This window comes from Meleagris gallopavo, chromosome 2 (assembly GCF_000146605.3).
Source record: "Meleagris gallopavo isolate NT-WF06-2002-E0010 breed Aviagen turkey brand Nicholas breeding stock chromosome 2, Turkey_5.1, whole genome shotgun sequence".
NCBI classification, from domain to species: Eukaryota; Metazoa; Chordata; class Aves; order Galliformes; family Phasianidae; genus Meleagris; species Meleagris gallopavo.
Genome location: NC_015012.2, coordinates 3902549 through 3919617, shown reverse-complemented (window position 1 = coordinate 3919617; position 17069 = coordinate 3902549). Strand labels below are relative to the sequence as shown.

The 17069-nt window shown below is 43.2% G+C and overlaps 1 protein-coding gene across 3 annotated transcripts in view; it reads right to left on the bottom strand.

The window, feature by feature from the left end:
- The window catches only part of RIN2 (Ras and Rab interactor 2), a 58586-nt gene extending 42026 nt beyond the window's left edge, over window positions 1-16560 (bottom strand). The window contains exons 1-2 of one of the 3 annotated variants that reach the window (XM_019612512.2): window positions 16396-16475; window positions 274-334 (exon numbers count right to left, since the gene is read on the bottom strand). In XM_019612512.2, coding sequence (XP_019468057.1) covers window positions 274-321 — 48 coding nt within the window. In that variant the 5' untranslated portion in view covers window positions 322-334; window positions 16396-16475. Of the gene's footprint in view, window positions 1-273; window positions 335-16395 lie in introns of all 3 variants that reach the window. The other 2 variants (XM_003203643.4, XM_031552289.1) reach the window with 2 other exon arrangements.
- Between the last annotated feature and the right edge of the window lie 509 nt (window positions 16561-17069).

Here is a 17069-nt window from a genome sequence, read left to right as displayed (position 1 = left end):
CTCACAGCTGTCTGCCCACTTATCTACGCTGAAGGCAAACGCACAAAGGAAAGCACCTGAAAACTCCATTGGAAAAGCACTCCTGCTTTGATCTGACAGCTCCCACTGAAACAGACACTGTATCACTCTTTCCAATAGGAGCCACAGTTGGGCAAACACCAAATCCCTCAGCAAAGCCAACCCTTCAGCTCAGCTGAACATGGCACACTGTCAAGAGGATTGTGTTTGTTGGTAGTGCTGTCTCTTTGCTTCCCCTCCAAACAGTTTCCTCACCCTCCTCTCTTCCAGCAGACATCCTCTTCCTGCTTGCTCCCATGGCATACTTTCCACATTACTGAAAAGGAATAAAACCAAAGTCATTTCCTTTGGCACGACACTTAACAGAGAAGGATACTACCATACCTTTTAAAAAGAATGATTGTATGTTGATACATTTGTGTCTTGTTTTGCCATGTTTAGACATGGCAGAGAAACAGATTTAAAGACTGGCTTAGGTTTGGAAAACCTTTCAGAAGCTTTACAGTCATCCCAAATTTCTTGGCCTATCTTAGAAAACTAGAATTTCTTGCAGTATCTCAGTAATTTCCATGTTATTCCTGCCAGAAACAGGACATACTAAAAGCAAAAACATTCAGAAATGTTTTCAAACCTGTAGACAAGGGCTGCTCCGAAAGCCTCCTATTTTATGATGTTGGTGGTATGACAGTAGAAGCTGAACCTTGCCACCAACAACCCACTGTATATTGTTGCCATGTGGCAGATGGCAGCAGAGACACAGCCTGAGAAAATAATGCCTGACATGGAAATGCATATGAGGCAAAGGTGTGTCACTGAATTCCTCTATGTGGAAAAAACAGCACCACTGGCATTCATCAACACTTGCTGAATGTTTATGGAAAGCAAACAGTGGATGTGAGCACAGTGAGGAGGTGGGTGGTGTGTTTCAGCAGCAATGACAATAGGCTGCCTCTACTGACACACACACACACACACACACACACACACACACACACATATATTTAGAAGCATGACAGGCAGGCTCTTATTTATGGTTGGTGAGAAAGCATATTAGTGGTGTTTTGAGACTGAGAATTTGCTCTATCGATTAATATTACTGTGCTCTTTGTATCTGTTGTCATTTTCATGGAAATAAGTAGGTGCTATTTTCAGAGCAACCTATATAGAAATGTTTAGCGTTGAGCTGCAGTTGGGAGGCAAGAAAAAGTTACAGCTTGGATTGCAATATTGTTTCTGAGAAGTTTATTGCATATTCCTCCTTCACCTCTCTGTACTTGAACGTTGGCTGTCATGAGCTTCTTGTAGCTGCCATAAGGACTCCTGATCACTGCCTCTATTCCCCACTGAAGGCAATCAGCTTTTTGTGCTGAGGTATCGAGATGCAAAGCTTTGGCCTCTACCATCTCATCTTGAGTTACTGCAGCATAATCTGCTTTTTGAATCCCCTCCTTCACAAAGTTGCTGCTATCAACAACCAGCTCCATAGTCATATCTTCAAAGAAAGCATCTCGTCCATCAACTCAGCTGGAACAAACCTGCTCAAGAGTTTGCAGGCAGTTGTGTTCAGGTCCTCTTCATCCCCACTCACTGCTAAGAATACTGCAGGGTTCGAAAGGTTCATTACTTTCAATTCTACATCCTCTCAGTTCTGCAGAGGGACAATTAATGGCCTCCTTTATGATCCAGGCAAGCCATCACCATGTGTGGCACAAATACTGTCCTCTTTTGTCCCTGTATCAGGAGTACAGTGGCTGCCATTGCCCTTTGACATGATGCTCCCAAGGTCCTAATCTCTGCACCAGGACCCCTAGGGCAGTATGCAACCTTACATGTACAATCAGTTCAGGTGTTTATTTTGCTTTTTACCAGTCTGGTGTTCAGCTTCAGATGTACAGTTACCGGTTCAGCCTGCCCTGATTGTCCTGGGGTTACACCCATGGCGTTAACACATTCTCTACCTCTTCAGGTATTTCAGATTGAGAAGATCATTCCTCTAGCAAAGACCTGTACCTCCATAGCCTTATAACTCGTTTAGTAGCTCTCCATCTAAAAGTGATTTGTCTCTGTATTTTCCCACTCAGAGGCAAAAATCACCTGGCATGCCAGATCCAGAGATATCCAGAAGAAAGCATGGATCTAACACCATTTACCACCTATGCTGCTCTGTTAGAGCCTTTAGCAAAGCATAAAGGTTTGTTACTACCAGATGTATTTCCTGTGTGATCTGATTAATTGCGCTCAGATACTTTTCTAACCTGTATCCCTTCCCATTTGGCTTCTTGATGTGGTAGTACAGTACAGCTGTATTATTTGTGGATTGCTCATCTTTGCACCCCTTCCTAGCCTCTAGTTTAATGGATACTGCTTCTGCCTTACTGCTTTAGTTCCAGGTTTCAAACTGCTGGGTCCTACTGCCTGCCTCCTGCTATTGGACTTCAATCCCCTCCCTCCCTCTCACCACAAACTCAAAATCTATCTCATCCATGCTTGGTCTCCTCTGCCCCAGATTTGAACCAGCTTCACTCCTCCGTATTTCTCTTCCTCTGCCTGATACTTAATGCATGTTTAACCTATGCTGCAGAGTGGAGTTTCTGATTATCCTTTTCTAAGAACACCAATGGAAGATCTTTTGGTACAATATTTTTGCAATGCTGTATCATATCTTACTTCCAAAGAAATCAACATACAGCACTTCACCCCATTTTCTCTCCCTTCTTCAAAACAACATTAATTCTTTTAAAATATACAACGGCCAGCTGTGATTACAATATTCCACCAGTTGTCTTTTGGATCCCCTTCTACCTCCTTTCAACATTTCAGCAAACAACCCAGAGACGATCACCCCAGCCCCCTTCCTCCCCCTCAGAAAGGCTTACTGCCCATTAGTAAAGTAATATAATACACACAGGACACACAAAAAGACAGTGACTTAGCACAGACTAACAACAATAACCAGACAAGACACTGGGGACTCAGACCCTTCAGCCTTCTCCCTAATGGTTGCCCAAGAGGGACTCAAGCCCCCCTTTCTGCACATTGCCCATGTGCTTCTGCTGCACTTCAGGCATCCTCATTAATAACCCCAGCTGTTCAGTACTGACTTATCAAACAATTTATTGATTACTCAGAAGCAACTTGCAAATCTGACAAACCACAGGTCAGAAACCAACACAGACCTATCCAAGTCAACTTACATTTTACACTTCCCATTTTTGCCACAGAGATATCCTCCTCTTTTGTTATAAGCTTAGGCAGATATTCAAGGAGTTTAACCCCTGGTAACAAAACAACATCAATGGCAACTAATTGTAGGAATTCGTCCAATTTTCAGGCCATTTTTCCTGGACTCCCAAGACAACGGCCACCAATGGTTACAACACCCAGTTAATTTCTTCTTGCTATAAGGGCCTCCTTCCACATCTCTCCAGTGAGATAACACACAGCTCAATGGTGTCACCCGTAATTAACAAAGAGCTCTTATGCCTCACCCCACCAGGATCCTAACATCAGCTCAATGGAGTCCACGCTAGACCACTTCCCAGTCATGCCAGCCTTTTGGCTGAGGACAAATCTCTAAATATCTCTCTTCAGTCTTACTTTCCTGTGCTTACATATACATCATTATTTCCACTCCATCACATTTCAGCTCTTAGGAAGGAAGGAGATTCCTTCACCCGCATTTTTAAGGGCTTGACAAAATGGACACCAACATTCTTAAAACTGCAACTGTAATACACAGGAAAAGAACCTCACAGCACCATGGAAGGGATAATTACCCAATTTTATTTGCCAGATGGATCAGTCCTACACTCTTACCTGAGTCTGACAACGGAGGCACAAGTCACACTTCAAACAATGTGTGCTCCAATGAGAAGTAACAAAATGTGGTTTCTTTCAATCATAATGTAATAGCTCTTTATGACAGAACTTGTATCAGTGATCTCCATAGATTTTTTTGGTAAGAAAATAGTTGTTTTGCAATTGCAAGCAACAGGGTTTTTTTATTTGGAAATATCTTGCAAAGATTTTTCTTTGTTTATCTCTGTAGTTAAAAGAAGCAAACTGTTGTTTGAGAGCTACCTAATGCCTAAGAAGCTACATAAAATCATAGAACCATTAAAGTCAGAAAAGACCACTAAGATCATCTAGTCCAACCATCAACCCATCATCACCACATCTAGTAAACCATGCTCCGCAGAATCTTAGGAGAATCAGTAAAAAAAATTTCCCTCAGTGTCCACAAGCATCCGAATGAGGTTGAGTACAGAGTCCACTTAACAGTAAACAAGAAGAATCAACATGAAACCTATCCATCACTGAGCATATCTGTTATACCGAAGTCTACCTAAAAGCTTGTACTGTTCACCTTGAGACTGCTGAATACAAATACCCAAAGCACGTTTTGCTGAGCCCCTAAACTCCAGCACAGCATAAAATGCTAAGATGAGTGCTGGAGAAGAAGCAGCACTACCTTAATCCGGTGTTGACCTTACATTCATCTTCTGCACGGACCATAGAGCTTGAGTTGTACCACGCCAACATATCAAGGAGCTGCACAATTACCCTTCCCAAGACAACCACCCATAGAATACAACCACCAGTGCTAGGCACAAGGCTCCTCGCACAACTACGTATTAGTCAGCAAGGTGAGCTACCTCAACGCTACAAGAAGTTGCATCAACAAAGAGTGACAGCCTTCCTTGTTTCAAGGTTGTTACCCTGACCTGACCTCTGGAGGCCACTTCCAACTTTTTTCCCCCCCCTGCAAGACTTTATAAAGGTGTGTACCTCCCTTTCGCCACACCTTCTAACACATAAGAAATAATTACATCAATTACAAAGCCTCATGTTACAAGTTGCTCCACACCTTTTTTTTTTTTTATATTTGGAGTAGTCATCGTCCTCATTGGGTTTGGTGGCTTTTTTTTTAGAGTAATGATTTTGAAACAAACAAACAAGACAAAGAAGAATAAATAAGCAGAGAAAAAGAGTTTACATTTCTTAAGGTTCACGTGTCTTCCTTCTCCAACCTATTCTTACTTCCCATCACTCAGAAATTATTACATTTATATTAGAAAGCATGAAATCAAAAAGTATCCCATCAGCTTAAATGATGAATAAGCAAGTTTTTAAACTTTGCATTTATCAACAAATGACAAACATGTAAGGGTAACATCTCCACGTGTAGAAGACTAAACTCTGAACACAAAAAGTCTGTTCTACTTTTGGAGCTACACATCAGCAAGGTCAAAAAAAATTTGGAGGTCTATTGGGAAAACATTGCTGAAAAAGCTATACCTACTCAGCTATCCACTCCTGGAAAACATATACAAAAATGTGAGATATTCACGTATCAATATCTAACTTCAAAGGAAATGAAACACCATTTTCCTGTCTGAAAAAAAGTAGGCTAAGTTAGTCAGCTAGTGCAAATCTGCAGAAATCCTTGGATCTTACAAAGACCAATTTTCACCATCCCAGCAATACTGGATTGAGCCAGGTCAACCAAAGCAACTGACTTGAGAGGACTTGAGCTGTCTGTTCTGGATTTCTTTTTTGAAGAAAAATTGCACATCACTGTTCCACTACACCTGCACACCACAGACATTACTGTCTTTATTGGCTCTCTTTACTGACCTTTGCAGAACACTGTGGATTGTTGTTACCTGTTTTTCTAGTAGAAACAGAGCATGAACAAACTACTAAGTTGAGAACTAAGGAGACAATATATTTATCAATGAATTAAAATGTTTTCATGGAAGAAAAAACGTTAGAATAACAGTGCTGATGTTTTGATTTTATCTAGCACAAAAAAAAAACTACAAGAAAATCTTTTACATCATTAAACAAAAAAACTCACTGTTCCCTGTACAAAGCCCTGCCCGTGTAAATGTGGCAAATATCAAAATATTTTTGCCTACGCCTGAGTTTTCAGTGACCAAACCCAGTTAGGATGTGGCACTGGCAATGAATGGATGTGCTGAAGTTTTGTATCAATGGTTGTCCTGGCTTTACTCCTAAACCCAGTGATGAACAGGGTTTCCCCCCCAGAGACTTCTCACGTTCGATGCTGTTAAGAACCAGTGCTGTGACCTGTATTGTGGAGAGAGAAAGTTACTGCCAAGCTTGGAATGCTTAGTTTGCTTTGGTTTTTTTTCAGCTCTGTACAAAGTGAACCATGTCTATGAATCAGTTCGCTGTTGTGCAAGCATGCCAACATTGCAAACAGGATAAGCCCTCCAGCACAGCGATCTCACAACTTATGCTCTGAAATAGTCTTAGTCACTTTATTTTCCCCATACAACTGAACTACATCTTACATGGGGAATTGGGCTAAGGAAGTCAGTTGGGAGATTTTTCTCCTTGTCAGACAAGGGAGTTTCAGATACTCAGTATTCAGAATCTACTGTTTAGTTTCTAAATATATTTTTACCAATACAATGCAAGGGAAACCAAACACGACGTTCTATTCTGATAATGCTTTATTGTTTCCTCTTTTGTCCAACTTCTTCACAGTAGGATAAATTAGATTGAAAACAAGGTTATCACATATGCCAAGGAAACCCTGGAAACTCAAAGCTGAAGTCTGTTGAAATACCTGTCTGCTGACTTCGCTCCTCTTCTTTTCTTTGCATGCACACAGTGAGACTGACAATGTTTGCCTCAACAAGTTTCCTGGCTTGACTTTCAGTCTGCACAATTTCCAAGTCACGTAACCATAGGTTATCCTTCCTGCCCTCATGTTGCTCCTCGTGATCCTCCTTCAGAGAACAATTGCTTCACCTAACCTCTCCCTGCATGTTTTTCCTCTGATAAGCACTGTGGGCACTTCCTCCATCTCAGTGCTTCTTCCCCTGCCACTTCTGACTTGCAATTCATCAACAGTCCATGATTACTGCTGGTTCCTGGCTTTCTTCCCTTCATCCATCAGTGGCTCTCACTTTGCATTCTGCTTGTCCTGACCAGCCTCAGCATCTCCTTCCCCAGCCCCAACACCCAACTCACCCTCTACTGCAGCTGAACTCCCAGGGATGAATTCTATCACACTGGCAGCTTTCTTCCCTGCATCTCTAAGTTTTCCACTCACCAACACAGTTCTCTTTTTTTTTTTTTTTTTTCTTTTTTCTTTCTCTTCAGTCTTTGCTACTCCTTTCTCCCAAATATCTACATAAGGTTTCCAGAAAGAAAGATGTATCACACAAGACATCATCAAAATCCTACGTTTTCCAGAAGTTTGAGCAGCCTTCCTTCTTCTTCCAACAACACACTTGTATTGAAAAGGGTAGTCCAAGAGGACAACCCCAAGAACTCACCTAGCTGCTTCCCTCGAGTCCCTCAAAACACTGGGATATTCGCTCCCCTGTATAAAGAACAAGGAATCAATGCAGCAGCCACCCACTGTCTCTTACAGCAGAGAGACGTCAAGCCTCTCCCATGCTGCCTTCATCTAGGCAAAGAGGAATAAGGACACATCCTCTCTCTAGATTTTGGGATAAGCAGCTTTACCTTCCCTATCTTGCCCAGTTTTGATCCCATGGGTACAGGGAAGATTATTTCCCCTCAGCTTTGCTTCTCCAGCAACATCAGCACCCACACTGAGTCCTACTCGATCACCTAAGCTGCTCTCTCCCTGCTGGATTTGAGTTCACAGGAACTGCTAGGGGAACTCCTAAAGAGGGAAGTGTGGGTGTTTAATTTTCCACTCTTCCACTCTTGCTTGAGTAAACATTTTGTTTTCTCTCTTCTCTCCTCTGGGACAAAGAGTTTCAAAATAAGTGCTTTAGAAGAAAATAAGCCTCATTCAGTGAAATGAGGTTAAAGTACGAACAAGAGACTGCTCTAAACTAAAACACCATGGTGACCCCACAAGTTTGGGGTTTGTGTCACATGTATGGCTTGGCAAAACATTTCTTATCAACACATTTTTGTATTTCTAACCTGGATCAAATGCGATCAAACCCAAAATGAAGCATGACAAAGCATCTTCTAGGTTTAATCCCTACTGACATTCGTACCAGAAGATTCCAGTGACTGCTAGCGACAAACATCCGTAATCGCTGTGCATAAGAAGCTGAGGTTAAGTATACAGGAATATGTTTACTTGCCTTTTTCTAACAAACACAAATAATTTGAGTAAGACAGTTAACAGAAATAAATAGTAATTCTCTTTCTGGAGACAGTAAGAAGACCGCTAATGGGTGAAAATAGTTCTTGAGGTTATGTACCAGTTAGCACGGCATTATTTTATTGCTTCTGCATCTGGTCCCTGTTATTTTTGTATCTTTGCATCTTTTGTATCTTCTTTGCATAAGTTCTGCTCAGTGAGAAAAAAAAAAAGAAAAAAAAGGAATCTTTATCAATAAAGCCTACTAACTGCTCTTAAACCAATCATCAAGTTCATTTCTCCCAGTTTCTCTGTACCTCACCTATCACACATTCTCTCCACAGACACAAACCCACACTTCTGGGGAGTTGTGCATCTCTAGAGTAACTTGACCTGCTGCAGCCGAGCTATCTAACCCTGAAACTTATTATTTCTTCCCCATTCTGCATTCCTCCCAAAACCACAGCACCAAAATGCTAATCAAGGAGAAAGTGAACATCCTTCTTTTCACTATCTTTCTTTTACAGCTGCAGCATGTAAGATCACTGCTCCCACCAAGTTCTGCAATTTCTCTTACTTGCAAGGTTCTTACTGCGGAAGGAAACTGCACCACGTTCAGCACAAAACTGGTAATCATCCTCTGTCTATAGACAGGAATCAAGCACACTCCATTTCTTTCCCCAAGGCCCACATACAGGACAACTGGAGCTCCGCAGAAAGACCTGGCCAAGGCCAAAACACCCATTTGGCGATGAGCACAAAGCTCAAGATCAGAAATGCCTAAGCCTGGTGCTGGTTCACTCTCCCCATCCTCTCCATCACCAGCTCAGAGGGGTGGCTGCGTTCAGCTGGGCTTCCTAACACCCCTATCTAGGGTTCAAGCAGGAACAAAGCTCTTTTACTTTCCTTTGCAGCCTGAAGCATAACAGAACAGCTGTTGCCAGCTGCTGGCCTGAGCGCATTCAGCTCACAGCTCTCTCTCTTAGCTCATAGTGTGAGAATCACCTCTCCCCAGCCCTTTTTCCTTCCAGCTAAAAGTTATATTCTACAGAATATCACCGCAGTGGTCCGTCTTCCTAGGAATCTACTGTTCAGCAATGCACAGTGCAAAAAGATCCAGACTGTAACCCAGCCTTAAGTCCGTTACCACACTTGTGGGCAAATCACTTTGCACTCTTTGATTTTATTTCTTCCTCTGTGCTTTGCCAAGCCTACCTGTGCTATCAGCCTAAGCACTCCACCGTTGCTTCTCCATGCAGCACCAGACATCCACGTGCTACCAGGACTGCAGAGCTTAGCAGCAACAGCTATTTCTTGGAACCCTGCACATTCAGTGAACTTTTGACAACTTTTCCTTGTTAATCTCTTGATCAGAAATGCATTCCAAGCCCATGAGCAGCTTCAAACAGCTGCCATGCTTCTTAGCAGCTTGCCACAAGAAAGGCCTCTCTCTGCCCCCAGCCTCCTTAAATGTGTGGATTCCCAAGGAAACACACCTATCCCTGCACACACACATTTCACACCCACAAACACATTATACTGACACCGCCACATCGTGCCCAGACCTGGAACAGTTTAGTTTGCTGTTCCATGACCCACTAAGGCTACAACTTGGAGACTACCCATGGAAATTGTAACTTTGCCAGTTTCCAACAACTCGTGACACTTATCTGTAGCCCTGGGAGGCTCAGCATTTAAAAAACTGAATTAATTAAAATCATCATTTATGTGCAATAGGAATTAGCCCACACATTCACAATACAGACCCATAGACTCTTAGGATGCCAAAGTGGCACTGACTCCAGTACAGATATTTTAGGGGCAGTTAAGGATAACTCTTAACCCTCACCCAACAGGGTAACCCTTAATCCAACCCAACAGAGGAAGGCTTAAGGTCTTAATGACTGTTTGAAGAGCACGGAAGAGAAGCTGGCCCAGTAATGAGTTTAAGGAGCCAAGCAAATAATCATATTGCCTCCAATTAAAAGCTGGCATACTTGGAGAAGACTCCAGGGAGACCTCATTGTGGCCTTCCAGTACTTGAAGGAAGCATATGAACAGGAGGGGGAACGGCTGTTTATGAGGGTGGATAGTGATAGCACAAGGGGGAATGGTTTCAGACTGAGACAGGGGAGGTTTAGGTTAGATATTGAGAGAAAGTTTTTAACTCAGAAGGTGGTGAGGCACTGGAACAGGTTGCCCAAGGAGGCTGTGGATGCCCCATCCCTGCAGGCATTCAAGGCCAGGCTGGACGTGGCTCTGGGCAGCCTGGTCTGCTGGTTGGTGACCCTGCACACAGCAGGGGGTTGGAACTGGATGAGCATTGTGGTCCTTTTCAACCCAGGCCATTCTATGATTCTATGATACTTCATACAAAGCTTTCAGCTGATAACCAGTTGTCTATTGCAGCCAGTAGAAGCAAAGAATTCCATCAAACAATCAAGAAGTTTCTCTAAAGAACAGCTTTTAGCCTAGGATCAGCACCTAGTCAAGTGTATTACTGATCCCTGCCCACATATCCCTTTTCTCTTCTTAACAGAACTCTCGAGAAAAATACTGGTAGGAGATGATGTGTGACATACCAGTATCCCAGGAAGCTTCTTTCTGCAATTAAGTACGTTATACAATGATTATTAGCTTAAAGTTCAGTTAAAAAAAAAAAACAACAACAAAAACCACAAGACACAAAGTCATACACACACTTTTACACATACACATTGCACATACACTCTTTCAATGGTCTTCAAATACAAGCTTAAGAGATTGGTAGTAATCACACTTCCAAAACTTATGCACTGCAGACTAGCAGACAGTGGAGTGGAAATATAATGCAGTAGATGACCAGAGCAGAACCAACAGAACAGCATCATATACTCTACTAAAAGATGCAATTCCTGTTCAAAAACCCTTTGCTGAGTTCAATTAGCACACTGATAATAAAGCACAGGAACCAGCACAGGTGATCTTGGGAATCAAGCTTACTGACTGATAGCTGTAGACCATTCTATACCTAGAAATAAAATGTTTAAATGGCATGAAGAATTTAAAAGGTTGGCATGGTTTGTGCTCTGGCTGTACTCCCACAAAGTTCTCTCCCCAGACCCAACCAAAGCCTGTCCTGAACTCAGAAATCACTTGACTGGAGGACTACTTATCTCCTTCCTAAATGACAGCCTCCAGGAAAACAGCTGGTGATGCCATCTCAAGACAAAAAACAGCTTGGAAGAGCTCTCCTCAGACCGAATATCCTGGTCCAGCAGTCCAGCAGAGGGATGTATATAACCCTCATTGAACACAAACATGGATACTGCTGGAAGTTTTCAAGTTTGGATGCCCCAGTTAAGATACCTCTATTAAAGTTACATGATTCTAAGTAGCAAATAGTCAACATTTCTGCCGCTGTATCAAAGCCCACCATCCTTTTGCTAAATGTTTATCTGTTTAAAAGGCCACAGCTAAAGGCGGAAAAATCCAATTCCTATTAACTGTAAATAGGATTTCAGGAGAACTCCTAGCAAACAAGATGACCATAAACAGGATTTGAGACTGCCAAACTCACAGCTGGTTTTTAAGAGCTGTTACATATCCCAGTCACTACTGGTATCGCTGCAACTCAGAACAAATAAGGCTTTACAGAAGTCAGGGAGAATGTGTACAACCCGGAAGACTTCACGGTTGTTTTTTTTTCCTTCATCTGCTTAAACTCTTAATGCAGTGTTAAGGGCGAAATGCAATCTGTTGTTCTATGCTGCATTAGAGCTCATTTAAAGAAGCGCATCAGTTAGGAAAAGTATGAATGGAGAAAAACTGATGGACCATTCATAGCTAAGATTGTAGAGTATGCACAGCTGGCTGAATGGAAAGTTAACCGAGCACAAGCTGAGCCAATGCTCTACCTTCCTTAAATTCATTATTCTTTGCACGCACCAGACTCCAGCAAAATGCATCAAATGAGATTCTGCTACTGAAATAAAGGATATCTTCCTATTCCGCAGGCTCACGAGGCACATACAGCCCTGACACAGAGGAAGCACTTGTCTGTCCTTGCTCTGAAAGGAAACATCCTTATAAACAGAACTGTGCAGGAGACGTAATGTCCATCCACACTTGGGAACTGCAAAGTTTAACAAAAGGAAAAAAGAAAAAAAAAGAAGCTTTCCTGTCACAGCCCATACATTGCCTCCCAACATCTATACTTTTGTTTTACAAAGGTGAAGAGAAGACTGATGATATTTGAAGACTACTTTCTTCAGCTCTTCCATTTCCAAATCGATTGGTGCCTCTGCCCAACAACCCAGAGTTAAACATAATATTCTGCTTAAGATCCAGATGTTTCCTTCGGTTTGCATTCTGTATTTCTGTGGTAGGTCCAGAAGCCTGCGAAGAACACTGCTACGTGATCAGCACTCAAATGAATAACCAAGTTTCTTGGTAAGAAACCACCGCTATTTTAAACAGCCGTCTCTAGACTCCCGTAAAAACCACAGACAAGGTAAGGTTTATGCTACAGGGCATATAGAGCAGATAGTCTGAGTCACCTGCAGCAGCCTGAGGGTTGCCAGGCAGACAAACAAACAGGCAGAGCCCTTAGCAAACAGAGGACACGGGCCCAGGCTTCCTCCTTCACAGCTATCTGACGCACTCAGATTACGGTTTTCCATCTTGCATCAACTACTCTGAACGCTGTGAAGCAACCCTGCTTAAAAAGTCCCCAACCAGCCACTGCTGGAATAGCTTATTACAACAACTGCCACCAAACACTGCCACCTCATAGTTGCCAACGTCTAACTTGTCCTCAGGAATTACCATCTCAGAAAGTTACCCAACAGAGCGTGCCAGGGCCCCACTTGGCACAAGGATATGTATTTATTCTTGTCAAGATTACATTGTTGTCAATGAGCACTTAAAATATCAAGTGAAGGAGTAACAGGAAGACAAGGATACAAAGCTACACAAGGGAATGTTAATGTATGTAATGCAAACTATACATGAAAAGAAAAGTTAGCAAGACCTTGTTGAAACATAATTCCAGGATGAAAATAATCCAAGTCACAAAGAACCACGGAGATAATTATGGGTAAGTATGGATCTGTATTCAGCAAGTAGAAAGCAGAAGTCAAACTCATCACTTGGGATGCAAAACCAGAGAAGGGAACCACTTAAATGTCCAAAACGTTTGTTGGTGGTTTTTTTTTTTTTTTCCCTTTCCAAGTCACTTGTGAGAGCATGTTAGAGTACCATGTTTAGAGCTGGGCATCTGGCCAGAAGGTATTCATATTCCAGAGCTAGTGGAATAGGAGCAAGAACAGCTTTCTTTTGAGAGAAGCCCCTCAAAGTGTAGTTGTTTCTGCCTTTAAGCTGGTAAGCATGAGACCAGTGAGGGATGGTAATAAACAGCTCACCTCGTGTCAATGGACAGGGGCCCCACTGGGTGCAACAGAGCAGCAGCAATCTGCTACTAAACAAGGGTTCCTTGGTATTTAAATATTTACGAGGTCATTCAGTGATTTCAGACTTTCCAGAGCTCAGGAAGACAACATGTGCTTACATGCAAAGCAGGCTTCTATTCTTTGGACACAGGTCATGGGGAAGAGATGTCCAAAGAAATTTCTTTTACAAGGCTGTCTTAGAAAACCAAGAATGGGAGAAAATGCAGTTCCTTTGGGTTTGCTCCATGGATACCACGTGCACCACCTGAAGCAAGCATTTTAAACATGTGTTTCACAAGGGCTGCTGTGACTACGTTAAACAGTGCAACAGTTTAAGAAAAAGACTTGTGCTTCTGCACTGCATTGACCTCTGTCTTTCTAACCAAAGGAGGTGCTGTTAAGGGCAAGAAATCCAGTGCAGAAACAGCTCAGTGTGATGCCTGTTAGGTCCTTTATCGCCTTTCATTTCAGCTGCAACATTAGGGAACAGGAAGGCAGTGGGAAGACTGTGTTTGTACTGGTCTATCTATCAGAGGGCCTTGAAGTCAAATTAAAACAGGCCATGATATCACGTGGAGCCCAGAATAAGAGCAGGACCAGACCACATAAGCACTCCAGATTCATCAGCCAAGAATGTGAAGCAGTAGCAGCCGCCGTTTCACAAACAAACCGTGCTAGAGCTCATGGCAGCCGAGACACAGAGAAAATTCCATGTTCCTGCCAATCCTTCCTCCCTGTCCTGCTCAAACTGCAAACACTCAGACTCCCAAATAACTATGGCAGGCTGAACCATCACGCGATGTAGGATTGGGTAACTGTAGGTGGTAAAACATCAGATAAAACTAGCAACAAGAAATAGTCCTATTGTAGGTCATAAGCACCACGAATGCTAAATGGACACAGAAGCCCTTCCAGCTCTTGTTAACTTCTCTGTAAGAAGACTACACTGCTTCAAAAGTAAGAGATAATGGCGTTGCATTGCTTCTTGCTGTAGCACTTTGCATGTCAGAAAGCACTTATCTGCTGTGTTCCACACTAAGACGTGCTGGAAATAAGAGTCCTATACCCACCCAATTCCTACCACGTGATCTCTGTATTTCATTGCCTTAATTGACTTAATTTAACAGAGTACCAAGCATTCAGTTACATTACCATCCTTTCTTCCAATATATGCCACCAAATAAATGATGGCTTGAACAAAACAGTTTAATTGGCAACATTTGACTCCGCTTAACATTCCTGCTGCGCAACTCTTTACTAAAGAATGTTAGAGGGTTCTATTTCTGTGAAGCACGTATTTTGAAACATTTCTTACTACAGATTAGAGTTACCATAAATGTCTTATTTTCAAGAGCTGCACGGTATGCCAAGTATGTAGGTCCATGGCAAATACCGTTTATCCACGGTGCCTGCAATGCACACGACTACAGCACCAGTTTTTGGTATGCTATACACCACCACACCTCAGCCTGCTAGAGCAGTCACTACATCTGGAAGGAGAGACCTCTGCTCCTCAGCCCCTTTCATCTTCTGATCCAAATCTCCTGAATTGAAAAAAAAAAGACACTGTCTTTCAAACAGATGTACTTCAGAACAACCACAGTCAACTTCCCATTGTCCTTTAGCCCCATACCAAAGTCTTGACACGGCTGATCACAAGCTATGTGCTTCAGAGCACCAGGAAACAGGATACTGTACCAGAGCTTACTGGAGGTGGTGGCCACACATCCCAGAGGGACCTCAGTCAGGCTGAGGAACACAAAACTGGTGGGTATGCAAGGAACACTGCAGCAACCTGCTGATGTCTCACACTGCTGACTGGACACAGTACTGGCAAAGGAACTGGAACTGCTCATAAACCACCTGGACCACATGTGCTCTGACAAGCAATCACAGATTCAGGTGTTTGTTCTCAGTATGTTCAACACAGAAGTCCCTCAAGCCACCAGCAATTTTTCAAGCAAACTTAACTCCTGAGGCTTAACATAACCAATTTCTCAACAGACTGATGTTTGTGTTAGCTGTCCTTCCAAAGCTTTCACCAAGAGGAAACTTGTATTACCACACAAATGAATCCTCACAAACTGATCTGTCAGACACCATAACAGGGGGTAGCACAACATGATCACAAACCCAGTGAGGAGTAAAGGAAGCTAACAAAAAATCCAACCACTTACAAGTTTACAAAAAAGGAACAGACTGATCTACAAATATCCATTCAAGAAAACACTCTGCACATGATTCAAAAGTAATTAAGTGAGTAGACACCTAGAAACACACAGGAATCTTGTTTCACGTAGCTTTTCCACCATCATTTCAGTATTGCTGAAATTCTTGGTAATTATTACTTACCTTATGCTTTAATTAATACAAAAAATAAGGCAGCAGATTTGCTACAAATCCCCTCCAAGAAATTAAATGCACCCTAGGATTACACACAGTAAAACACAAGATGAATCCTCACAAATATTCTCAGAATCACAGCGCTTTTCTTGCTTCACTGTACAATTAACACACAGCTTATTTCACACAGTCTTTCCACTCATCTAATTCAACACGCAGATCTCAACAATTAAGGAAAATCACAGAAATGTAGGGGTTAGAAGGGACATCTAGAGATCACTGAATCCAACCCCACTGTCCAACCTGCTAAAGCCAGTTCCCTACAGCAGGTCACGCAGGTGGGTGTCCATACAGGTTTTGAGTATCTCCAGAGAAGGAGACTTCTCTATCACTGCGCAGTCCAACTGTAACAAAACTCTTCGCAGACCTAACCAGGCCTAAGATGAGGTAAGAGCTTTGTTCTGCCCACTCCGCATGCCAGTACAACAGAGAAATACTCACAGAGCCAAAGCAGATGTAGCCGAACCAAAAGCAGAGCTGCTGCAGGCTCGTGCAGCCCACAGCTCCAAGCCACTGCTCTTCTAAGCGCTGCCTCGTGAGCCATAGAGCCTGCAGCCTGGGCAAACAGGCAGTTCTGCAAAGAAAATTAATCCCAGTGACTTCACAAGCCTCCCAGCTGCTCTCCAAAAGCCGCGTTCTAATTGCAAAGGGACACCTCCGTCATGTTTATCCTGGCAGCTTCTGCCTGCACAGAAACGCCAGGTGGAGACCACACTGGATCTAAGAGGAAGTTCTTTATAACAAGGGCGGTGAGGCAGCGGCACAGGTTGCCCAGAGAGGCGGTGCTGCCCCATCCCTGCACGAGGTCAGGCTGGACGTGGCTGCGAGCGCAGCTGGAGCTGTGGGTGTCCTTGTGCAGCGCAGGGGTCGGACTGGATGGCCTTTAGGGGTCCTTCGCAGCTCCAGCGGTGCCCACGGAAGGCGCTCCCAGGGGCGGTGCTGAGCGGGGCCGGGCGGCAGGTGAGCGTGAGACAAAGCGCTCACACCCACAGCGGAACGGACACCCCGCGCCCTTACGCGCGCGTAAAATTAACTCGCGGCATAACATTCACGAGGAAATCATTAAAGAAACAAAACGACAAGATACAGACGCCGTCCCGGCCCGCCCGCCAGGC